The following is a 25,941-nucleotide window of genomic DNA, read 5'->3' on the forward strand; positions in this document are numbered from 1 at the left end:
CATCATCTCACAAAAGGTCCTTCCCTTATCAGTATTTTACTCGGACATTAAACATTTAGATTCGACCTAGATTATATAATTTCATTGATATAATACCTCGTACAATACTTAAATGTGTAGTAATTGATCAGATACCAACATATTTAATAATGTAAATATTGTGCTTCGAGTCACCACTCGAGTGTTAAGGGTTAAGTTAGAGGCAATATATTGACATTCCTCAATTCGTTTGGTTCATTTACACTAACTAATTTATTGTCATAAATGCATAAAATATGCTGTCCAGAAATAAGTGTTTAGATGGTTCATTAATCGACTCCTGCGGAGCCTAGACATCAACCCCTTTTTTATTATTTACAAACCAACCTTTTAGACAGGTGTTTACACACAATAAATGGGATAAAGACTGTTTTAATGTCGTATGTAAATCGCGCGAAGGGCTGCGAGAAACTGGAGAAGCGATTTTGCAAGATATGTTTATGGGTTCATTGCCAGTGACCTCTTTCACAGCTCTGGATCATCCTCTTTACAGGAAGTAGAGGCAAGAGCGCTATTGTGCGTCGACACCTGTTGTGCTCGCCTCTAGAGGGTTTCCGGGACGATTTCTTTCCAGCAGCTACTCGATCCGACACTGATTTTTATTCACAACTGAGACTAGTCGTAGCTTTAAAGAGGCACGGAAGGTGAATAAAAATAGAGGAAAAGACTGAAACTGCTGTTCTACAGCTACTTCTTCTCTTTTGAGTCGCATAAGACATCTAGCATACTATTCTTCAAACGAGCCATTAATTTGTTAGGACGAGATTAGAATGTTGTAGACAGAGAGAGAATTACACGCAGAACTCCGGGTAACATTTATGTATATTGCACACGCTTATGCAATAAGCTTTATGCTTTCACTGAAATCTTCCTTCTGCATTGTTAGGACTATGAAGAGCCATAAATGCTCCTGGGCCTTGATAGCAATCCTCCCACCTCTTGCCCGAGCAACCGCACTAATTCCATCAACTTTGCTTACCAGAGCAATAAAGCACAGAGACCCCACCTGTAAGCGTCACAACCAAACGGTACTCTCATCCAACCGCGCAACCATTATGTTAACTAGATAATTAACAGTGCCAGTGACCCAGAAGATCAATTTCAAAATCCGCGATGCCAATGAAACAACGCTAGAGATGCAATACCTTCCAACGTTTGAACCTGGAATTCTCATGAATCCTCGCGGTGTGGGCAAGCCGCGAAAAATGTATTCGCCATCGACAACTTAATCCCCGCGGCACGGCGCGGCGGGAGAAAAAAAACATAGCCTCGACTAGCATCGAGGATCGACCACCACGGATCTGACGCTAAGTGCATAATCCTGTTTGCGACTGTTACAGGACGATGATTCGGTGCTGGTGGACGGTGCGTGCCAGATACCGGACCCGCTTTACAAGCTGATCGGCAGCATAATCTGCTTTTACATACCGCTGGGCGTGATGCTGCTCACGTACGCGTTGACAGTACGATTGCTGGCGGAACAGAGACAGAACATTGGGGGAACGCCTGGAGGTTGGTACTCCGGATGGCTAGGTGGCCCGCAGGGACCACCCCCGGGAGGTTAGTGTGTTATCAGGTACACTGACCTGTTACATTTCTCTATCAACCACTAAACCGAGCCGTGTCCACCGTGGAAAGGGTTGGAAAAGAGAGAGGAGAGAGGTCAGTCACGGTTCCTCTCTTTCGACAGTAGCCAAATAAAGTCTAGCAAGCTGAATCCTTCAGGGACCACAGCCCGTTCTTGCTCTCTTCTCGCGTGACTATTTGCTGTTACCGATGTTCGCGTAGTCTGCTGAGGATTTAGATTTTTATTTCCAACCCTTTTCTTTAACGTATCTACAGTCGGTGTACAAAGTATTCGTACACCTTTTAAAAACTAATAACTCTTTTATAATTGTAACAAACGACCTGATGTTTTACAAACAATTAGAAGCATTAGTTCACGAACTGATATGCATAAAAGATTTTCCAGAAATTACAATTTACAAGGTTGCATGCAAAAATAAAAAAGGCAATTTTTTAAAACCTTTTTATTTGGCCCCTTATTGAATATTTAAAATATATATTTTCTAGATCTATGTTCTTTATACGCATATTGAACATTTCATCAAAATCGATTGACGCGGGTAAAAATTCTGTGGATTTCAAGCAGAAACTGATCAAAAGTCGTGTAAAACTACGATTTTCACCATTTTTAACCGCTTGTACCTCGTGTGTATGTTAATCGATTTCAATGAAACTTTCAGCATGTGTATAACTAACATAGATCTACAAAACATATATTTTAAATTTTCATTAAGGGCCCAAATTAAAAATTTTTTAAAAACTGCCTTTTTTATTTTTGCATTTAACCTTGTAAATTATGATTTTTCAACAATCTTTTTTGCATATCATTTCGTAAACCAATGCTTCTAATTGATTATAAAAAATCAGGTCGTTTGGCACAATTATAAAAAGGTTATTAGTTATTAAAAAGTGTACGAATACTTTGTACACCCACTGTAAATATCCATTACGTTATTCTCGAACTTTTCGGCAGAAAGAGCAACGACACTTGATATCGATCAAAATATCTTGCAGATTCTATTCATTTTTATTCTCGCGTCGACTATTTTTGCGGCGTTAACGATGTGGACATAGTCATAATCTGTGTGTATCATTCTTCCAATCCTTTTCTTGAATCTATGTGTGCATATATCCATCACGTTATCCTCGAACTTTTCGGCCAGAACAGCAAAATATGTTAATACAAATATTTCGCAGGTTCTATCAATATTGATTCCTTCCCGAAAGCTTCGATGGTGACTTGTCAAATAGTTCATCGAGTACACCGAACTGCCCTATCTAAAAACTAAGTTCTAACAGTCCCGACTGCGAGGAAATAAATATTTACAAAGACCACACGACCTGTTATTATTTACCGTAATTAGCGTAAAACCGTGAAAGAAGTTCTACAATCAGGGAGAATGATTAGAATCAATAAGGTAGAGCGGAAGTTTGGACAGTAGATGAACGCTTCGGTATTCAAAGGGAGCGTTTAAAAGTGAAGTTAATCCACGAGACTGGCTGGGGCTCTTTGTGCTAGACAAGATACTCTCGAGAACAGCTTGGGATTATTTCTTTCGAGAACAGCAGATTGAATTACTAAAAGAAAAAGAGAAGGTTGACTAGTTTACCGGAAGAGGGTGCACGCTTATGCAATCTCCCGCCGCCTCTATCGGAAAAAGGAGAAGTTCTAACGCGTAGAAAGTTTATCCCGCCGAGTTCCGTTATGGTTGCGAGCGAACTCTCGAAAATTCTCGAGATCCTGTGACCCTTCATTGGACAAGAATCCTTGAGACGCTACTTTGCCCAGCAACCGTACACCAATGTAAAGAGACCAGAGCTCAAAGTGAATTTTTAAACAACCATTGGACACCCAAAAATCTTCTAGCGCCTGCCTGGAGTCGTAATTGCTCTGTGGATTTTTATGAGAAATAAAAACTGTCTTAATTGCAAGATATAGGAAAGACATCTTTAATAATCTTGACCGGTCTACTTGACAAATTTCGCACTTGATTTACTCACTTCAAGCGCATAAAATCTGCAGCCTAATCACAATAAATAAAGTTCAGCAATGAACTCTTTCCTTCGAATCTCCATTTCGTAATTTGCAAGAGCGTCGTAATTTTTCGAATTCGTCAAGACGAAGAGCGAATGCAAATTTATCGCGAGAGAATTGATTCGACCGATTTTTAGCAGAGGATAAAATAACAAGTTCCGTGAAAGTCGAAGGTGTCATGTTCGCCGGGTTACCGGCAGATATCGGCGTCCATAAATTCCGGAAATATGTTGCGCAATAAATATCGATAATTTAGTGTCGAGCAGTCGCAGCGCGGCCGGGCGTGCATAAATAAAAAGGTGTATAAGGCTGCGTTTATAGTTCCTGTCTCGCGTGCTTTTCGTCTCGCGTGCTTTTGGTCTCGCGAGACAAGCGGGTCATAAATTTCGAGCGGGGTCGACGGGCCCACTGTGCGAGGCACGAAAAAAGGTCTCTACGGCTTCACGGTTCGTTTACGTAAACTACCGATAGCTTTCCTTTAAGGCGGTAGGATATCTTCGGAGACCTTTTTTTGTGCCACGCACAGCGGGGGGCACAGTGGGCCCGTCGACCCCGCTCGAAATTTCTGACCCGCTGTCTCGCGAGACCAAAAGCACGCGAGACGAAAAGCACGCGAGTCAGGAACTATAAACGCAGCCTAAATCGTCGACGGGATTCCGCCGCGCGCCGATCGTCTCGCGGACGCGTTACACGCTTTTGATAAAGCTCGACGCTCGAATGAGATTCGCCGTGATACGTTCTCGATCGGTGTAGAGAGGCTATTGTGGCAAGTAACGTTTCATTTCCGGTGTGTGTCGATAAAGCCCGGCGAAGGAGGACGGTCTTTGAAGCGTCGCGGAACCCAATAATCCTGGTAATCGATCGATTTGCCCCGGTAGAAATTGTCCGGCCGTTCCGTCGCGATTTTCCCGTTCGCGGGAGACGATCATGCTCGGCGGGGACCGCTTCCGTTTTCAAGAAAGTTCAAAGAAATCATCGGCGTGGACGGGCAGAACCGCTGTAAGTCGATTTGCGGCGGGCCAATTTCGATATCGAGACGATACGCTCTCGCCAGGTCGAACAAAATTTGTCTTACCGGTTCGCGGAACTCTGGGAAAATGTTTCCTCCCATGCGGAATTTCATTTCAATTGACTGGGGGGGAACACTGGATAGAAAATACCCTCTTTATGTCGTCCGTTCGTTAAAAGAAGTTTTGGACATTTGTAGTTTTCTTCGTGTGATAGTAATAATTAGACTGCGTGCATTTATTCATTTATGATAAAAATGGATACGTACAATTGAAAGCAGCGGACATATTGAAAAGATTTAAGGAAATCAGTGTATTACTTTCAGCTGAATATGAAAATTGATAAAAGATTTTGATTTGGCTCCTGTGTCTTGCAATCAATGCAAACATGTTTTATTTTGCATGAAAATCCACAGTCTAGTAATAATATTAATTGATGATACGTTGCAATGTACGGAAACGAGGTCTGTAATGCACGTGTGCGAGCAGGAGAAGGGGAATGGGCGGATCTGGTACCGCCCACTACTATTCTGAAGAAGATGCGATTGGTGTACGCCAAGAAGTTCGGAAAATATTTATGATTAAATGTGCCAATCGCCAAGATTGAAGCAGTATAGTTTATACAGTTGTAATCACTGGTTTCTAGCTCGTCCCACTAATTCTATTTAGTCCCTCCCATTCATTCCATTTAGCTCCTGCAACTACTTCAAGCTCTTGTTCCATAAAATATTCTGTCTACAGTTCCCTTACTTTTTCCTTTCACTTTTCCTACCGTTTGCATTAGCTCCTCCTACTTGTTACTTTTAGCTTCTCCTATTAAGTAATTTTTGCTCCTTCCTACTGATTTTAAACGTGTCATTAATTTCTCCGGAATCCCCTCGGGGCAACCGGTGAAGTCCCGATGATTCATGAACGAGAGAGCGTACGTTCCACACAGGTGCTCGTTGTCCAAATATTAACACTGAAGAAGTGAATTAGCGGGCACGTTATTCCGAGGATAACTAAACTTAATGTGCACGAGCTAGAGAGCCAAGGAGTACGGGTCCCGTTGACGTCGGCAATTCCCAAAAGACCCGCACGTAATCGGATTTCGCGGTTACCCGGATTATCGAGTTATCGCGCGATCAACGACGCCATGCTCCTCCATTCAAGATTAATGAACCTCCGATTCGTCATAATTCCTTCGAATACTTCTTGCGGTTCGTTCCAGCCACGATGGGAGTCACTGTTCGGTCGATTGAAGATTAAATGACGAACATGATTCTAACTTTCTTCTTCTTTCTTCGAGTTCGAGTCTATTATTCTTTCAATGAAAGCTCACACAAATCAAGTTTTGTTCCATTATTGAATAGACATGGTCCTTTAAGGTCGATTTAAGGTCAATTCTGGTTCAAAATCGAGCTGAGCTGAATGAGAAAATGGGTGGAAACTATTTTTAAAAGGTTCCCAAACACCAAGTTTGTTAAGTAGACATGGCCCTTGAAAATCGAAAGACAATTCTGGTCCAAAATCGAGCTAAATTAAATGAAGAAAATGGTGGAAACTGTATATTTTAAAAATGAAAGCACAGTGTAAGGTGCACATTTGAAAGAAAAGTGAATTCCTCTTGTTGAAAAAAGTTCCCAAACACCACGTTTGTTAAATAGACATGACCCTTGAAAATCGAAAGACAATTCTGGTCCAAAATCGAGCTAAATTAAATGAAGAAAATGGTGGAAACTATTTTAAAAATGAAAGCACAGGGTAAGGTGCACGTGTGAAAGATAAGTGAATTGCATTTTTAAAAAAAGTTCCCAAACACCAATTTTGTTAAATAGACATGACCCTTGAAGGTCGAAAGACAATTCTGGTCCAAAATCGAGCTAAATTAAATGAAGAAAATGGTGGAAACTATTTTACAAAATGAAAGTACAGGATAAGGTGCACATTTGAAAGAAAAGTGAATTCCACTTGTTGAAAAAAGTTCCCAAACACAAAGTTTGTTAAATAGACATGGCCCTTGAAGGTCGAAAGACAATTCTGGTCCAAAATCGAGCTAAATTAAATGAAGAAAATGGTGGAAACTATTTTACAAGATAAAGGAACAGAACACATTTAAACTGTATACATTTAAAAAATCAAATAAAGACTTTTCCCGAAAGAAAATTCTGATTTGCAGTTTGACAGTACCGAACGAAGAAAACAGCGAGAAACATGGCGTCGTATTTCGAGGATGGAAGGAAGACTGCAAAGAATTTCGGCTTAATCCGGTGACGTTCCGCCTTCAGCATCGACGAGGCTCGCGATTAAGTGGCCCCATAGATATCGTCCGGGTTCTTTGTTCGCGGGAAGCCTCCTCGAGAAAAGAAACTGATCTCCTTTCCCGGGCTCGAAATCCTAAAGCGAGGCAGGCTCTCTCGCGGCGGAAAAGAGGCGACTCCGTTAAAAATCGACGACCATAACGCCAGGGACTAATTATCGCAGCCCGGGAACTTGGATTTATCGATTCCCGTTAACTGGCCGCTAGTCCATTCGATGGGAAGATTCGATTATTTACTCGGGGCTACCTAACTCACGCTGATTTCTGATCTCGTGTGCACACGTACCACCCAGTTTCCATTCTTTGCCGATGTTCGGCAATAATGTACTGGGTGTATCGTTCACTCTCACCTGTTTTTATTACCCTTCACTTGCGAAAAACGACGCCTCAAAACAAAATTTTTAACGTCCGACGCAGAAAGTTCTTTTACATTATCAATTTTCGACGTTTTACATTATTATTTCTCTTTTAAAATGCAAATTATTGGACTATGTTACTGGCGGTGGGTTGTGAGTTTATGATTGAAGTTGCTATTACCGTTTGCTGAATCTATTACAAATTCCTTCGACATAGACTTTCATTTTTGAGCATTGATAACAACAGAAATTCTGGAAGGAAAATTTTATAATTTCTTACTTTGTAATTTTAAGGTGATGATTTCTCTATTGCTGACAAATTTATTTCACCTTCTCTCTCTGATAAAATAAGAATTCCACCACCAATGTTCAAGCAGAGCTTGATCAAGGAAAATGAAGAAGAAGAAGCAAAAAGCTGAAGAAAAAGAAACGAGTCAAGACATAATTATGCTCGAACTCCCGGTGCAGCGATCCGATCGAATTTCTCCGCTTCGCTGGCGAGCGCAAACAGCGAAAGCGGGTGTATCAATTTATAATTCGCAGGTTCAACTAATTTCCCAACGTCTCGAATGTTTTAATTCGGGCCGCGTTGCCGACGAATCTCTCGAAAGCCCCTTTTAACGAGATTAATAGAAGATAAATAGAAAAAGATTGCGGAAAACAGAGGCGAGGCTCTCCCTGTTGTTTGACAAAGTCGACCTGCAAATAGCAAAGAACACCGGCAAACTTCCGCGAGTCAGAGAACACCGGCAAATTGGACCGTGAACCGACGCCTCTTTCGGCTCGAAGATTTGCATCGAGCAATTTAACTTGCAAATTGATCGCCCGGTATGTCGTGGCCAAGCGACGCGCGCCAAAACCGTTCGCGAAACGAAAGGCCGAAAAAGACAACGTTGGGATCTCTACGATACGAGCACTTGGAACACGAGTCTATTAAAATGCGAAATTTCGGAGTTCTGGATTTTTCGCTTGCCGAGAGAAGTTCATATTTATTATCGAATTTTATCTCGTTGACACGCTGACTGCCACACCAGTGCCTATTATTAGAATGGGGATATTTACGCAAAATAAAACTTGTTCAAGAGTCTACTGTGAATAAAAAAAACTTTTCAGAAACCACACTTATATTAAAATGCATTAAAAAGTAGAAAATAATTTTTTTAGACATTGGTGACTATAAATAAAAGCGTGGAGCGCTAAACTACATTGACATAATCTTCGTGGGCGTTCCACGCTTTTATTTGTAATCACCACAATGTTTTAAAAAATTATTTTCTCCTTCTTAATGCATTTTAATATAAGCGTGGTTTTTAAAAAGTTTTTTTATATATTTATGTATTTTCTACTTTTTAGTCTTCTTGAGATGGAACGCATGATATAGTAATACTGGTATGAAATAGTAAGATATACATAGAAACGCAAGATATGGAATTACGTGAGACGACGTCTCTTGATGGAGTCCGAAATTGTCCTAACTGGAACTGAATGAACGGAACACCACAACCAGACTGAGCTCTTTCGGTGCGAAGTGGGCCAGTGGAGTGGGGATGAGTCGGAGTGGGAACGCGTAGTGGAGTAGGGAGCGCTGGTGCGCGGAGTGGGGATCGCTGAATGCGATCACGTACTACCGAGCGTCGCGTGACGAGGTGAGACGGTTAATATAAACATTTTTTTTCTCCTAGACGCACAGTTTTTTAAAAAATTTGTTTTTTAATATTGCATTGTCATCCAGTTCTGAGCTATGTTTAAAGTTTCAAGTCTTTATCTCATCGGGAAGTGGTTTAAAATTCGATTACAAGATTTGACGCATACAACAACAACTCGTCAAGCTAATATAAACGTAATAATAAAAACGGAAGCATTTTCTTCGCAATTCTTCACTCAATTCTTTACAGTTTCATATTTGACCATTATTTAATTTTGCGCCACTAATTTAACAAGTGTTATTATACTGATTGATTCTATCATACTCTCTTTTGCTATAAGAAATATCGGGCAGATATTCTCGTTCAATTTTGTACCACCAATTTAGGAATTACTTTATTATTGATTAATAATTTATTATTTATTATTGATGTTGGGAATTATGCGTGGATCTCTCTCCGAAGATAAAGCGGCATTTATTAAGGGTTTAAAAATGGAATTGGTTTCCATTTAATTGCATATGAATTACGAACAATTAGAATTAATAATTTGACCGTAGCAGTGCAGATGCTAGATTTCCAATTATTGGAATACTGACGCGGAATACACATTAGTTCAGATAACAACAATGCAAGTTAAATTTTCATATTGGATAATAAATATAGATTGTTAGGAGTAAATGATTTATGACATGTGCCGTTAATAAAAAAATCTATACAAATAGTTTATGTTTCATTAATAGAAGCTATAGATATTATTTTCTTTCGTCGAGAGTAGTGTTAAGGGGGCCGTCTCCTAGCAGATGACGGTCGCGCGTGAACACTCACACACCGCTAGAGTACACTCACACACCGCTAGACCACGTATACGTACGCGAGAATTGCTAGGATCAGGGAAATGCGTTCTGATTTCTCGATAATGCAAAGACGGGGGTTTTTATTAGTCAAAATCGCTAGATAAAAGATCAATCTAGTGCGCTGTTTGCTTCAAAAGTCGTTCTTTTACGTTTCCGAGCAATGATTTTGCAATATTCGGCTGCATGTTGCCCGTCGGAGAGGCTAGTACGCCGGCGTGACTGCAGCGCCATCTAACGGGCAACATGCGACGGGCAACATGCAGCCGAATATTGCAAAATCATTGCTCGGAAACGTAAAAGAACGACTTTTGAAGCAAACAGCGCACTAGATTGATCTTTTATCTAGCGATTTTGACTAATAAAAACCCCCGTCTTTGCATTATCGAGAAATCAGAACGCATTTCCCTGATCCTAGCAATTCTCGCGTACGTATACGTGGTCTAGCGGTGTGTGAGTGTACTCTAGCGGTGTGTGAGTGTTCACGCGCGACCGTCATCTGCTAGGAGACGGCCCCCTTAAATTAAATTGATAATATCCTAGAATTCGTAAGTATTCGGTAGGAAGAATTTTGTATAGAATTTACACGTTTGAACAAAGCGTATGCACGCTTCGACGAGTCGTTTTAATTATTCACGAAAATATCATTTCACACGCGACATAAAAGAAAATCAGTCTGTAGATCTTCACACGTGCATTTATGCATTCATTTGCATTAAATGATTAAATCAAAGTTAATGGGAATGCACTTATTTCCATTTATTATTCCCGGAACAATTTTTCGCTTGACAAACAGGCACGTACCTCTGCGTTTGCATAAATTATGTTCGCAAAGTGCAAAGCATTGTTGTGCTTCCAAAAGCTTAAAATTTATCTTCATTAATATTTGATAATATTTGATACTGTCTCTCGATGATAAAACTGAAAATATTTATGCATTTCCGTAGTTTAATGAGTAGATTAAAAATCATTATTTTCAAACTCTTTCGCCATTTCCTTATTGAAAATTCGTAAAAATTTACAAGATTTTTCGTATTGCAGACAAAATAAAAATCGAAATGTCTATATATATATATATCGAGCAGACAACGCGATTCCTCTCTAATTTTCTTGCAAAAATAACACCAAAAAAGAAGCAAAACTTCCCAGAAAGATGCTTTATAATCTCAGTATCGCAAAATAAAAATAATTGTCTCATTTTCTATATAGAAACATCAAACGTGACAAGAAAAAATTTGCAAAATAAAAATAATAGGTATAATAGCTGGCACAATTCTTGCAATTCTTAGATAACGCGAGAAGAAAAAAAATGGCAAAGACCTGCTTGGTAAAGCAATCGCGAGATAAAAAGCCTAGTACGAGGAGATGCTTTCACCAATTGACACGGTCGGATCCCGAAAATCCTAGAGAGCAATGGTTCTGCAGGATCGCATAAAACGATCGCTCGAATTTGTCGAGAGGCTCGGCGTCGCTTAGAATTGCAAAACGCTGAAAGACAAACAGTGGGCGACGCTGAAGAGCTCGGTAACTTGGGACCAAGTTTCAGCTCGGAGTATCGGCTTTCTCCGCACGTGGAATCGTTAAAGCGAATTGGAAATTCAGCGGTGGCTGAGCACAATGTGCACGCGGGCGGATCTTTATTTGAACTTTTCCGGCACGTGGACGATTCTGGACCGGTCGGGGACCATTAAAGAATCGTTTGACCGGTCTTACGAGCCACGGGATCGCGCTCCGACGAGAAAGACAGACAGAGAGAGAGAGAGAGAGAGAGAGAGAGAGAGAGAGAGAATCACGAAATTTCTTGTAATTACCGTCGAGCGGGCCGAACGAGAACACGAGGGGCTGGGCAGCTGCCACCTCTCGATCGCCGATAAAAAGCTTTGAATTATAGAGGCGATGAATCACTAGTAAATTCCATGGAATCGAGTGAATAAAACGCCTTCGGCGTCTTTTTGTTCTTGCCCGAGGAAGGAAGAAATTTCCTTGATTTCGCAACTGCCGTGCAATTTCCATGCAATTGGCGGAACCGCTGTTCCCTCGGACGTCTTCTTTAATCCTCGCGGCGATCGAAGATGTGCAACTTCGCTTTGCACAGGGTAGTTTCCCTAACGAGACCGGCTGGAATTATGCGTTAATTATTGGGCTGCACGGGGGAACGGTTCGAGCAAAATTTATCTACTTGCGCCGCGTGTTGCACGCGGTTTTTACTATCTTTTTTATCGAGATGTAAAGGTGCAGTAAATTGGATATACGATACTCAATATTTAGAGGGTATTCGAATAAAATTTTTACTTCTAATTATTACATTTAAGTACACGGCTTGTATGCGGTATGGTAATAGCTAATATCCACATGTACAATTCTTATTTTACATTTATCTTGCACATTAGAAATAAATGCAAAAATTTTGTACTAATTATTCGGTAATCGTGGAACAAGAGATCTGAAGCATGTTCGATGAATTCTATGATTCGAGCTAATTGAGAACAGCTCCATAATTTTCGGTGAGTTATTAGAGTGGTGGTCGACCGCAATATTGAATCAATTATCGAATAAAAATGGCCGACTCGTTTATCTTCCGCCTCGAAGGACCAATCGTTTTCAATCTTCGACCGCGTGGGATTAAAAAACGACCGGCCCCCGACGATCCATCGTTCCCCGTGACATTTTTCTTGTTCATTGGTCGCAGAACCCCCTTATCTGTCTCCCTTTGGCATCCAACGACGCCCATTCGCCGGCAATGACAAGAAATTTCGCGATGGCGTTCTACCGGCACGGCAGCGATATGCAAATTACCAGGAAGCCGTGCCGGTCGTGACACAATATGTTAAAAAGACCGGTTTCGGTTGCTATCCTTTGACGAAATTAATCAATGGGGTGGGGGCGTGCACCACGGCCATAAATCAGCTCCAAGCTGCGAGTACTATGCACAGCCCTTGTTCCCTTTATCTACAAGAAATTGCAGACATAGAAAGAACAGGGTCGAACTTGCTACAATTACTTCGGGAGGTACTAAAATAAACCTTGGAGACATTAAAGGGGTGGTTTCTCGAAAATCTTAAAATGTCGAAGGAAAGAATTATTTTCATTCTGGGCGATGTATTCTTTCTTAGAACTATGCATATCCATGAAAATTACTACTTCAGGAGGATCTAAAATGAACCCTGGGAACATTAAAGGGGTAGTTTCTCGAAAATCTTAAAATGTCGAAGAAAAGAATTATTTTCATTCTGGGCGATGTATTCTTTCTTAAAACTATGCATATCCATTACAATTACTTCAGGAGGTACCAAAATAAACCTTGGAGACATTAAAGGGGTGGTTTCTCGAAAATGTTAAAATGTCGAAGAAAAGAATTATTTTCATTCGAGAGAACCTCCTCAACACGTTATCTTTTTACTGTATTTTGCAAATCCTCCACGAAAATGTAAACCTGGCAAGAAAAAAGAAAACTTGAAGTTAGCTACCTTCTCATGAAATACTAAAACGTGTGTTCAGACAATTTACCAATTTTATCCAAGAATGCGTTGGAAACGGGAACAAGAAATGACAAAGTCGACGAAACTCCTGACCACGATGAAAGAGATTTTTTCAAATTCCTGCGCCATCCAGGCTGCGTCGAATATTGCTCAAAGTGACGGTCATTAATTCGCGGAAAGGAACCGCGGCAAAGGATCAGTTGCCAACGTCAGAACAGACGCAGACGTTCGCGTCAGATCTCGGCGCGAGAGCAGAGAAAGAAACGTGGCTGGAATTTGTATAAACAGCCCGAGGAAATAAAGCTGATGAGCTCCCCCGTTGCTCTACCGCCATTTGAAATGCAATCAGCGCGGAAACCCGTTGAATCCCGAAATGAAACAGCCCCGTGATCTCTTCCCCACGTGTACACCCCGAAGCTGTTGCGAGCTCCTTGACTCAACGTCTCCCAAATAATTTTAGGTGTACCGGTAATATCCTTGCGATACGCTAAAGCAATTATGAGACTGTGAATTCAGAAACGTGAAAGCTTCAGGTGGCCGTGAAAAACATTAATCCTCGCAAATGCTTTTAACGATTTCATGGTGGCTGTGGCTAGATCCAGATCGTTACTCACCAGTTACATCTTCGAAAGAGATGTACACAGTTCTGAAAAATTTATCCGAACCTTACCATTTTCAATTATTTCTTTATGAATGTTTTAATATTCCTGACATTCTGCTGATTAAAACGACCCCGAACACGAAACGATTTCGATTATATTTGTTTAATCCACGATCTAGTGGAGTCTCGATTATTCGAACCGATATCGGTGTTTCGCATGTAAAGAATTTGATCGAAGATCACATGCAACACGATTCACTATAAAAAATCAGTACAGATTTAATGTAATACAGAGGTGCAACTAAATCGTGGATTGGACAAGTAAATAAAATCGAAATTAGACCGTGTTCGGGGTCGGTCACAGTTCCACAAAGAAATCATTAGAAAGATTTGATCCTCTTTCGCGTGTATCGAGACATCGTCGCGATTGTTTTCAAGAGAAATTGTATTGGTGATGCTGGTTTCTAGGTCTCGATAGAAGAGGCACCTGGAAGCGGTTCCTGTTGAACAAGGGATCCGGAGGCAGTGGAGGTACCCCACAGCATACTTCAGGTACATCGACCGATACGGAGTTGACGACCTTGGACTCGCACGACCTTTGGCTACCGGAAAGCGAGCTACCACCCTCGGCGATGTCCGCTCTTCATGCTTTCGGCGCCGAGATGCTGAAGCTGTCGAGAGGTCTCGAGGGCATCGGGAGCCCGGGTAGCCCCACACCACTTTGCACCCCGAGGTCCACACCCCAGCACTTGACGCAGCAGCATCAGCACCAGCATCAGTTGCACCGGTGCAGCTACCGCCACGGGTAAGGGTTCCAACCATGATTGCGTGGTAATCAAATGACTCAATAATCAACAGAGAGTCCACCTCGCTGATTGTCTCCCAGAATAGTGTCGTTGCCAACTAACTCGTCGACAATTCGTTACTGACATTTTTCTTTGGAACGTTAGGACTCTTTCTCAATGTTTCATGTGAAGTTTAGATGACGAGTAAAGAATAAGTAACGAAGTTCAGACGACAAAAAAATTCAATTTCTATCGTAATGCAATCAGCTGACTTGTAATTCATCGACAGAATGTGTCGATTACAATGATCCATAATTCAGAAGAAGATTGGGTTTGTTCAACGTCACTGTTCGAAATCAGAATCCGCTGTCTATGGCAGAAATTAACACCAGTCGAAGACGTATGCCAGCAGCGAGAAAGAATTCGCGCGGCCATAAATATTCCCTGCAGAAGCCGGGTTCTCGGAGCGGACATTTATCTGTGAGAAATGTCGGAACTTGCCGAACAAAGTTTCGCGCTGGGAAGCGCGGTCGTGGTTATTGAAGAAACTTGTGTTTTATGCAGCGAGCGTTCGCCGCGTCTACGTTCCTTCATGGATACAACGATTTACCCTGCTTTCGCTTCGAGATAAAGACACTCACTCGCTCTATCCGCGGAATCGCATTCCGGTCGACGATCGGGATCGAGAGGAGGCTCGCCGACGTTTCAATAGACCGAACCGGGTTCCCGAAGAGAATACGGAGGGAACGTTCGATGTTCCATTTCACCGGGAACATCGGGGGTTACCGGCTGAAAAATAAAATACAGGACGGCAGGGTCGTGAAAGAAATCCAACCGACGCGACGGGATCAGGGATCGTCTGTCGATCCCTGGTTCAACTGAGAAACACCTGTCACACGAGATTACACCGAACTCGGAGATATTTCTGTCTCTGTCGCGGCGGCTCGGTTTGCGAACACGTTCCAACTAGAAATGGGACTCGCGCCGGATTGACATTTTCCCGGAAACTACACCCTACCGAACTGTCACGAACCGTGCGGAATTGCATAAACGGTCGGAGGGTAGGATCGAAATATTTCAGATAATCTGCGGAAGATCTTCTTCCTAGCTTTTTTTCTTAATTAATGTCTGCGATCGTTGATATGGTGGATGCAAATTTTGGAAACGTGACATGTATGATCATTCAACTGCGGATTTCATGCATTTATGACGGTGGTTGCAAACAGTGGGCAAATTAAACAAATTTAAGAACATCGGTTGCAGCTTGTGAACATTACTGAAGAATGAAAGACATTATTACATTGTTATTAGTTTGTTGCAGTTGATGGAAACGATTTCCATTTTGCATAAAGTTCCGCAGTCTTATCATCATACACGTGCACTAACTAAGAACATTTTCTTCCTACATCGGGGTTGCTGAATCCTATAAAAATCAATAATAAATTTGACATACTATGGTGAATTGTTTATCGGTGCACTTAGCCCTAGAACTATAAAGTAGAAAAAGCTTCTCGAGCCTGTCAGCTGCGAAATATAGAAATCCAGCAAGGAGTGCGTTTTATAAAAAAAATTGTGTATTGCCACTTACGTCCAGTAAGTAAGTAAAAATATTGTTTATCGAAAAACGGTGCAGAAAGATAATGCAGACTATGGACCTTCGAATTTAGGACAAAAATGAGTTAGTGCAATTCAAAACACATACCAAATTAAACAAATTTGAGAACGTCGATATATTATTTTCAGTTTAGCATGGTCATTAAAGAACGAAAAGAAAAAGTAATTTTGCTGTGCATTCTGTGTCTCGCAATTTTGCTGTGCAGATCTAAACGAGAAAATCCGAGTCCGATCCGTACGGTGTTAAAGAAACCGGAAATTTGGCGCGGCGATACTTTTCGGAGTGGGCGTATTTGCTGGAAAATGCACAGGGAACACGAAGGAAAACCCGTCGCTGCTCGGATGTCCCTTCAGAGGAGGCGTCGCGCGAAAGGAGTCTCGTGTCACGACAGATTTATGACGTTCCGCGGAATATTCCTGCCACACCCCGGTAGCGTGACGTGTGCTGGCTGAAAATTGGCTTCGGGGGTGCCGATATCTCGGAACGAAACCTGTTTTATTGGCTGCCCCGCGAAACATTCGCGACTCGGGGTTGACAACTTCCGACGGGATGTCACGGCGTCGAAATCGGGACGCTACTTCCGCCGTGTTGATTAAGGTTTTATCTGCGTGTCGTAAAAATTGGCCGGTACACGTGACGGCTCGATAGTTCGACGGCTGTTTCCACCACACGGAAATTGGAATTATTTATGATCCCTCGACGACCGATGCACCGACCTCCGTGGACATTATGTCGCACCGTTTCATGCATTTAATGCGCCGTGCTCGCAATCCATTCCCAGTACTGTGGACTCCCGTACAACGCGGTAATGCGTTACGCGCTGTATGAATTTGCGTTATAGGAAATCGTGACGCACGAGAATCTTCCTCTCGTGTAACGCGAATAAAGTAGCACGTGTGGCACGATTATTGTCGCGGCAACTTTTATTTCGTATGCTTCACGAAAGAGAAGCAGTTGTCAAAATAATTGTTTCATATCTGTAGAGACATACAGTCACTGACAATTTAAAGTGGACACTCTTAAAAATCGCATAACTTTTTAGAAATTGGACCAAAGGACTTGAATCTTTTTAAGATGTTAGACCGGCTAGTTCGCTAGAGAATAAGCAAACAAAAATTTAATACGATTGCAATTGGTAGGAATTATACAAAACTTTTAAAAATGATGTCTTGTCAACTTTTTTATCTGAGCCTGTAACGATAATTTACAAAAATGCGTTTTATAGATTTCGGTAACTTATATGCATACTGAAAATTTCATCGAGATCGGTCTACATTGCAATGAGCTACATACGTTTAAAGATGACAGCTTAAGGGTGAAAGTCGCAGATTTTCAGCCTTGCCAGGGCATTTCGCCCTTACGTGATCATCTTTAAACGTTTGTAATCCATTGCAATGTTGACCGATTTAAATCTATAAATCTATAGAGAAATCTATAAAACGCATTTTTTAAATTATCGTTACAGGCCCAGATAAAAAAGTTGACAAGACATCATTTTTAAAAATTTTGTATAATTCCTATCCAATTGCAATCGTATTAAATTTTCGTTTACTTATTCTTTAGCGAACTAGCCGGTCTAACATCTTAAAAACATTCAAGTCCTTTGGTCCAATTTCTAAAAAGTTATGCGATTTTTAAGGGTGACCACTTTAAATTGTCAGTGACTGTAGATGATTCTTTGAACCGTCAACTTTTTAGGGATCTTATTACGAGAGCTACTTAAATAACAACAATCCTTCGGGAAAGAACATGATTCCTTTAACCACCAACTTCTTAGGGGTGTTATCACGAGAGCTACTTCCGCTAAGCTCTGATGCGTTTCCGCGAACATGATCTTCCGAAAGCAGTCAACAGTTTCCAAACGCGATCAGCCGCCAAATCAGCTTCCCGCCGGCTTCCAAATCCCCTTTAAAAAATCGGCTTTCGAAGATTGTATCCACTCGAGAGAAAGAGACAGTTCTGTAAAACCGACACGAATGCTCGCCAACCTGGAAGTCGAGCTCTGCAAATCCCAAACAACATTCGCGAACGCCTATACTTCGGCGCTACGAACAATTCCGCGCGAGCCTCTCGCGGAGGAATCGCGATTTTCGGAATCCGGAGAATCCGGAATTTCTCGTCCCTCGATTCCACCAACGTAATCTCGCTTGTCCCCTTGAACCGTTCCCATATTCCGGGAGAGTAAGTGCAAATGAGAATCTCGGCGAAGTAACGAGGCAAAAATGAAGACGGGAGATCTATGGCGGAGGCTTCGGCTGGTTCGCATACCGGACACGGTCCCATTTTTAACGGGAATCCCCCGATTAATGGATTTGCCGAATTACTGCAGACTGAAACGCGAGATACCTTAAACCGAGCATAAATCTGCTGGGGTATATATGTTTTAAGAATAAGGACGATTGTCGACGTTTATGGAAATTCGTAATACTCTAGTCGAGAAAGAGCAGAAAAGCGAGGGACGCTTTGTTCATTTAAAATATTAACGATTTTACCAACTTTCTCATCCTAATTAGTGCATACTCGGTGCAGAAAATGAGAAATCAGTGATAGTTACCGAAGGATAGTGTACGAAATAGCCAAATTATGAAGATTCGATATGGCGTGTTAAATTCGGGGTCTACGCGACGACGCACAGGGACTCCGTGATTCTTTCGCGACAAGTCACGAATGCTATAAATCATGAAGAGTCTGGATATAAAGAATTTAAAAAATTATCAATACAGTTAATCGATCGGATCTCGCGCGAAGATGAAGTATTACCGAGAAGACAGAGAGGATCAAAAGGCAATCGGGAGGCCGCGCGACGGCGGCGTTTTATATCAATGAAAGGCAGAGCCCTGGCCGCCGTTGGAAGTCACGACCGCAATCTGAGGGTAGCGACAAGCTTGTTCAATCTTTGGACAAGGTTCCCCCGGAAGTGGCGTCGCCCCAGATCGTTACACCAGTTCCAAGGCTTCCGCTCCAATTCGGGTTCACCAGGGCCGTCGTCATCTCCTGATCTAGCCCCGGTGACATGTAAGTGGTCTTCCATCGAGAAGTCGGGACACTCGAGGCGCAGATGGGACGTTATTCCCACCACGGAGATTGGCTATTCGTTACTGTTCGACGCGCAGGCCCGTCAACGTGCTAAACGAGAAATTTAGTTGGGTTCCTACTGGATCCCGATCGAACAGCTGCCCGAGCTCGAGGTGAAAAACTGCCGCAAGAATTTGTCGCCGATCGATTTCGAACCCCCGAAACTACCGCAACAGTCTCCTGGGGGAGTAAATGGCCATGGGAATGGCCGTATTTATGGATCAATCGAATATTGAACTGAAGTTACATCGCGTTTTATATTTTTAATGGCTGTGGATGATTAATAACCTAAAACCGTCTTTAGTTGTATTTCATTTTACTGTGTACTGCTTCAGCGAAAAATTGTTTAGAGAAAACGTTTGTGCATTCAGTACATTTAGTGCAGATAACGGAAACAAGAAAGTTACTGATGAGTATGTGAATATACTCACATATTCGGGACTTTGTAACGGTTTCAAGCACCACGTAACGAAATCTATGCCGACGCCTTCTTTGCATATTTCAAAGTAAAATTGACTTGAATTGATATTATTACAAGCAATGCCTAAGATCGATATTATTAGGAGAAATTTACATAAAATGATTGACATAAAGAATTATTAGATAACTCCCCTGTAATGCGTATAAACTGAATACTATTATGATTAGTATTCACCACATTAAATTCGCAGTCTAACAATGAGCAACGAATCGAAAACGAATGACCCATGTTCGAATTACAACCTCCAAATGATTTCCAATCGCGACGTTTCAATAATAGCCTCCCGAACGGTTTCGAATAACGTCGCAATTACCGATTTACCAATATTTCCGACCGAAAAAAGGTTCGAAGCGAAGTTGAATAATGGATGTCGAGCGATCCTGTAACAGACCAATTTCGATCGCTCCACTTGCCTCGAAACGTTCGGCCAGGGTGGTGTCAAGTAACTTCAGCGTATTAGGTCACTGTACTTCGTTCTGTAACCCGGCCTCGACCCTTTCATCAAAAGGATAGTCAATAATAATGTTGCAAGGAAATTCGCACCACCGCAACGCTCGTGGTGTGCCTGCGGGGTCTACACAACGACGCGCAGGGACTCCGCGGCACTTTTAACCGTTACATACCACGTTTTGATAGTTACACGTGAACTGCGGGTTTTTATGCAAGATAAAAATGTTGTGCGTGAATTTTAAAACGCACGAGCCAAGCGAAATATTCTTTTTTGTTTTAATAATTTGTAATTTGTGCTTGTCTCAATTCTTTTCATAAATGCCTAAAATCCGTAATCTAGTCATCCTCATGAGTCGAAGCTTTTTTCCAAGGACTTCGAGACGAATGACATGGACAATGATACGTGTCAAACAAGTGAGAATTATATTATTCCAGGAGTTTCTTCGAATGTCAAGTAACTTCTGCGTGTTGTTATACATCACTGTACGTGCTACCTTCTGCGACCCGGCCTCGGCCCTCTCTCGAGAAAAGGATAGTCAATAACATTGTTACATGGAAGTTCGCACCTCCGCGTTATATTAATAGTGGCATGCTAGCGTTACTATTTCGACGAAGTACGGCGACAGTTGCCTTAACACTTCGCGTCGAAGCCGGTTACCGAATGACGGGACCCTGTGCGCCTTTCTATCCGAGCCAAAGCAGACTAATATCGACTCGGGGTTTATGACAGGCGCTGAGCGAATTATCGGCAAACGACAGTTCGAAGAGGGCTCTTCCAGTCGGCTTATTATTCGCGACAATTCTGGCGCCTCGCGGCAAATTATTCTGTGCACTGTACCGTGTCTGGTTTTACGACGAAAGATTTTATTTTTGAATTCGGAGAAAAAGCACAGTATCAGAATGTCCTCTTTTATGAGACCACTCTGGGTATACTAATTTATTTTGGTCTGAACGCGAGGTGCAGCTCTGTGCAAGCGAAAATCACAACAAGAAAAAAGAACTGGCAGTGCCGAGGCTTGTGAAAAACAAACTTCGTGGTTACTGTACAGTGAACATTTATGCAAATCAGCATTTTTATGGTCGAGCAACACGAGCCACTGGCAATTTTTTTATATTGGGTCGTACGATAAAGGAGCTGGGTCAATAAGTTAAAAATAATACACAAATAATATGATTCTACAGAAATTCCTATTTTCTCCATTTCTTAAAAGCCTCCGGAAATTGCACGTGTAGTAAACAATTTGGGGAAAAACGTTCCGAAAATATCGCGTGGAATCACAACGGGAGATACCTTTCTCAGGTAAAATGGGAAACACAATGGTGGGTGTTCTCTGGCCCGTCCGTGTCAATTATACGTCGATTTAAACGTCGAAATAATTTCCACGCCGCGCCGGCCAACAGCCGTTTCCCTTGGCGGCCGTTTTCGATATATTCCGTGCGCTCCTGTTTCCATAGGGAGCCTGTTTCGTTATCGTACAACCCAATATAAAAAAAAAACAAAATTGCCGGTGGCTCGTGTTGCTAATTAGGGCTGCTCGAGATATACTTCCGGCGCAAGCCGATTCCGAACGAGCTGACGCCATTGTGCCTGCATATTATAGTTCTGAACACGACCCAATTTTTCGGCCATCGGAATCCGTGGCACGATAATCCGAATAAATTGCCAGGGAAAAAGAGACTGACCGCCATTTCGATCACGATAACGAAGCTCATCGCGGCCTTCGCTGACCAAGGAGAATTTCAAGACGAACACGTGGTGGGAAATTCAGCTCCGTTTCTTCATTAGAATGGTATTCAAATTTATTAATTCGTTTTTTCGCAAATTTTAGTTAGGTGCAAAATTGATGCTAACAAATTGTTGGCTTCTCATTAACGATGTTCTGGAGGTACAATGGGAGACAAAAGTACAAGAAATTCGAAATCCATCAATACATGGCAATGAAAGCCATTCATGAGTATATTTTGCATTAAACTTTTGCGAATACGATAAATTTGATGATAAATTTGACGTTTTGTAGCAGTTCATAACTTTTTTACTCTGTAACTGTTTAGTGAATCCTAATAAATTTTGAACATAATTAATTACATAATTTTTACTACATATACAAAAAAACTGCAGTTTCTGGTTGCGTTTTTTCAAGGTTTAAATAGGGTTTGAAGCGGAACTTTATGAATTCTCCGTAAGAAGACGTGTTAAAACGTGCAAACTTTAAGTTGCTATAATTCTTAAACGGTGCAGTGAATCGAACCGAAACTTTGGTAATTGCATTAATTTAGTAAGAATTATACCTTGTAAAATTTTCAAAAATTTTGTTGCGTTCTTATATACCTCCAGAACATCCTTAAAGTTGAGCGATGTTATTACTACTCTAATTCGTTTTTCGGCAAATTTTAGTAGATGCAAAATTGATGCTAACAAGTTGTTGGCCAAAAATTTGTCAGAAGAAAATGTTTCCACGCCGGAAAAGACGAAACTGTTTGACAGCGTTGTTCGGGAGCTGTTGTTCTTTAATTTCCCCTCGATCACTGGCACATTGGAAAGATGTGTAGCCGGCAAGTGCTGTTTATGCGAGGGAAACAGGGGGTGGGAGAAGGGTGAGTGAAAGTAGCCTCCTCCGACACGCTTCGCGCCATCGCTCTTGAAAGCCTTTCGAAAATCTCGAGCTCGTTTGCGAAGTGCTTTCGCTAAATTCTTTACTCGATCGCTCGGCGAGATGCAAAATTGAATTGGCGCGAGCAGCCGGAAGAAAGATTCCTCGCATTAATTAAAATGTTTCTTGCGGATTATTTCTGCTCGAACGGTCGGAGATTTTCTTTAATTTCTTCCACCGGCTCACGGTTCCGGAAATCCTTTTACGGCGATTCGCGAGTTTTTCGGATTCCTGCTAGTACTCGCGTCTGGGATTCTCGAGTATCCAACGATGAATATTCAATATTAATTTTAAATTAAAGGAAGACTCGTTTATGTTTTATTAGACTGCGTTTATAGCAGAAATATGATTAAATGCGACGCAGTGAAAATATTTAAAATCATTTTTATCGACTTATTAAAATTATGGAGAACAGAAATAAATGACTATGATAGCTCCTGCATATTTCGATTAAAGCGGAAAATTTTTAATTATTTATGTATATAATTATTACATATGGTTTTTTATTTTTATTTGTTTCAGTACATTTATTTGTTCTCTTTGAATGCACTTGTCTGTACGTTTATTAATTGAATGTAGCAGTTGTCGCAGCTTTGAAGGCCGACAGTTAGCATCATATTTTACAAGGAGCAATATTTAGTACGAGAGCAGCATTAATTATTCACCACGCCGCCTGTCTTTGTTATCCAAATAATTCTGGTTGCCAATCGCGTTAGTTTATTATTGAATGAAATCCCCGCGGCTGCAGCAACACGGTAAGCTGCTTCGACACCGAAAATTGAATGAATATTAATGACGCGACACAATAAATCACTGTCCCTCGAATTACTCCATAACGCTGCTGCGGTTCCATTCGTCTTCGCAGTAAAAATCTCGTGGATACCAAGCCTGCGAATCCACCGCAAAAAAAGACAATTCCCCGGTGTTCTCTTCGAGCGATCGACAAAGGAAAACTGCAATCAAACGCGAGAACGAGAGAGCCGGCCGAATGGGAAATAAATTTGAAACAGCGACGAATTAGGACAACGGCCTAGTTCCTCGAGATCTTTAATTACAACCGCTAGAGTATACTCCGAGAGAAGTCAAAGCGATCAAGCGGAACGCCCGTCTCTGAAGAAACCGGCCATCTTTAAATCAGCTTTCTTTGAAGGGTTCGAGGAAATCAGCCGAAAGGATGTTCTTAGAAACCGTGCATTGTAATCGGCCCGAACATGAAAGACCTACGAACTTGTTCGTCACAAAAAGTCTAAATAAAAAAGATCAATATACTGGATATTTACAAACACCTAAATAAATTTATTGTATGCACAACTAGGAGGAGCGTATTGAAATTTGTAAAATTTGCATTTTAAGCTCGTATGGCGAAATTGAGTAGATCGAATGCGAAAGAATATGGAAAACAGAATATAAATGTCTGAATCAACACAGACAATCTTCATTTCGCATAAAGATTCGCAGTCTACATGCAGCTACTAACACGTGCTAAAACTGAAGAATTTTCTTGAAGAAATAGCTGATTAGACACAAGCTACAAATATTTGAAACAAAGAATAACTTTTCTGTCTGTTCAGTTTTTATGATTTTCTCACCATTATTTCCATTTAAATGAGTCTCGTAGTGGTGCCAGAGAAAGGAATGGAATTGAAGAATTTTCTTGAACAAATATTCCATTGCATAGAAGCTGCAAGTATTGTGATCGAAGAATTTGTTCAAGAGGATGGCGATTCTAAAGCACAAGTATATATAAATATTTGGAGATGGGCGCTGTGAAACATTGTTGCTCGTCAGACGTCGTTCTTTCTGCGTTTAATTAGCATCGCCGTGTCTGCTTCGTCCGTGAGACACTGTCGGAATGCATTTCACGTTTATATCGTTTCTACTTCTCCTGGCGAGCGTAACAAATAGCCAATCTCCACGACGAGAAGCCCGCTCGAACCCTCGACCCGTCTCAAAACGACATTTTATAACGTCTTCGCCGACGTCTAGTGTCTTTAAAGCCACTCGAGCTCTCGCAGACACCTTTAGAAGCTGATTTCCGTGCTCCCAGCTAGCAAGTGCTGGGAAACCCTTCTCGGGCTTAATTCTTCGTCGGCGCGGTTGTTTGTATCGCGCGTGACTCAACAAACAAGCAATCGTCCCGAACAATAAATTCCGGGTCAGTTGCGAAAGGATTTCGACTTTCCCGCGTTTCCAGCAGTTTTCGTCGGAGGAAACGAAAAATATGGTTTTCTCCAGAGTTTTCGAACGGACTGAGTACTGGAATTGAAATTAGATAGTCTGGAGATGTCTGGAACTGTATATAGGGCATTTCAGAAATTAGATGCTAAGAATATGTTTGTCTTTATTAGACTTGAGACCTTTGGTTCAAATACAAACAGTTTATGAAGAGATTTATACGCGTAGAATGAAAACAAATACAAAGAAGTATGACAGCACATGTACTGGCATTCAACATGGCGTCTTAAGACCGGGGTCTACATGATGACGCGCAGGGACTACACCATAGCTCTAACCACAGAAAATTTAAGAAAACTTATTAACGAGTAGACTGCGGATCTTTATGCATTTATGAAGAAATTGATTGGGTGAAATATAAAACAATAAGAGAGAGTTTAAAAAAATTCAAGAATGTTGTAATGTTGCTTTTAATGTGACATAGTCTCTAGGGGATGAAATCAATTTTTATGTTATTTCTGCATCACACAATCCATGCAAAATATTTTTATTTTGCATAAAGCTCCGCAGTGTATTAATGAGTATTCACGAATACCTTCACCTTGATAAATTACTATGAAATGATTGAACAATCTAATTTACAAGCTACAAGATCCTAACACGTCTACAATATTTATTGACGAATTTGTTTTAAAGATTTACGAACTACTCGTTCAAGAAGCAAGATCCTTTATAGTGAACGTCAACAATTGTTAACAAAAACGTTTTGAAGATCCACAAATCAGTCACCAAAGAAATGAGAAGAAAGAGAGCATTATTCTCTATATTGA

At 41.3% G+C, this 25,941-nt stretch overlaps 2 protein-coding genes across 3 annotated transcripts in view; one reads left to right on the plus strand and one right to left on the minus strand.

The window, feature by feature from the left end:
• 5-ht2b (5-hydroxytryptamine receptor 2B) overlaps window positions 1-25,941 on the plus strand; it is a 136,155-nt gene that overhangs the window by 96,959 nt on the left and 13,255 nt on the right. For both annotated transcript variants that reach the window (XM_076426443.1, XM_076426444.1), the window contains 2 exons: window positions 1,380-1,599; window positions 14,348-14,684. In XM_076426443.1, the coding sequence (XP_076282558.1) occupies window positions 1,380-1,599; window positions 14,348-14,684 (557 nt within the window). The remainder of the gene's footprint in view (window positions 1-1,379; window positions 1,600-14,347; window positions 14,685-25,941) is intronic.
• The window catches only part of Rpn2 (Regulatory particle non-ATPase 2), a 102,540-nt gene that overhangs the window by 4,765 nt on the left and 71,834 nt on the right, over window positions 1-25,941 (minus strand). The gene's annotated exons all lie outside the window — the stretch shown is intronic.

The sequence above is a fragment of the Lasioglossum baleicum genome, chromosome 6 (genome assembly GCF_051020765.1).
Source record: "Lasioglossum baleicum chromosome 6, iyLasBale1, whole genome shotgun sequence".
NCBI classification, from domain to species: Eukaryota; Metazoa; Arthropoda; class Insecta; order Hymenoptera; family Halictidae; genus Lasioglossum; species Lasioglossum baleicum.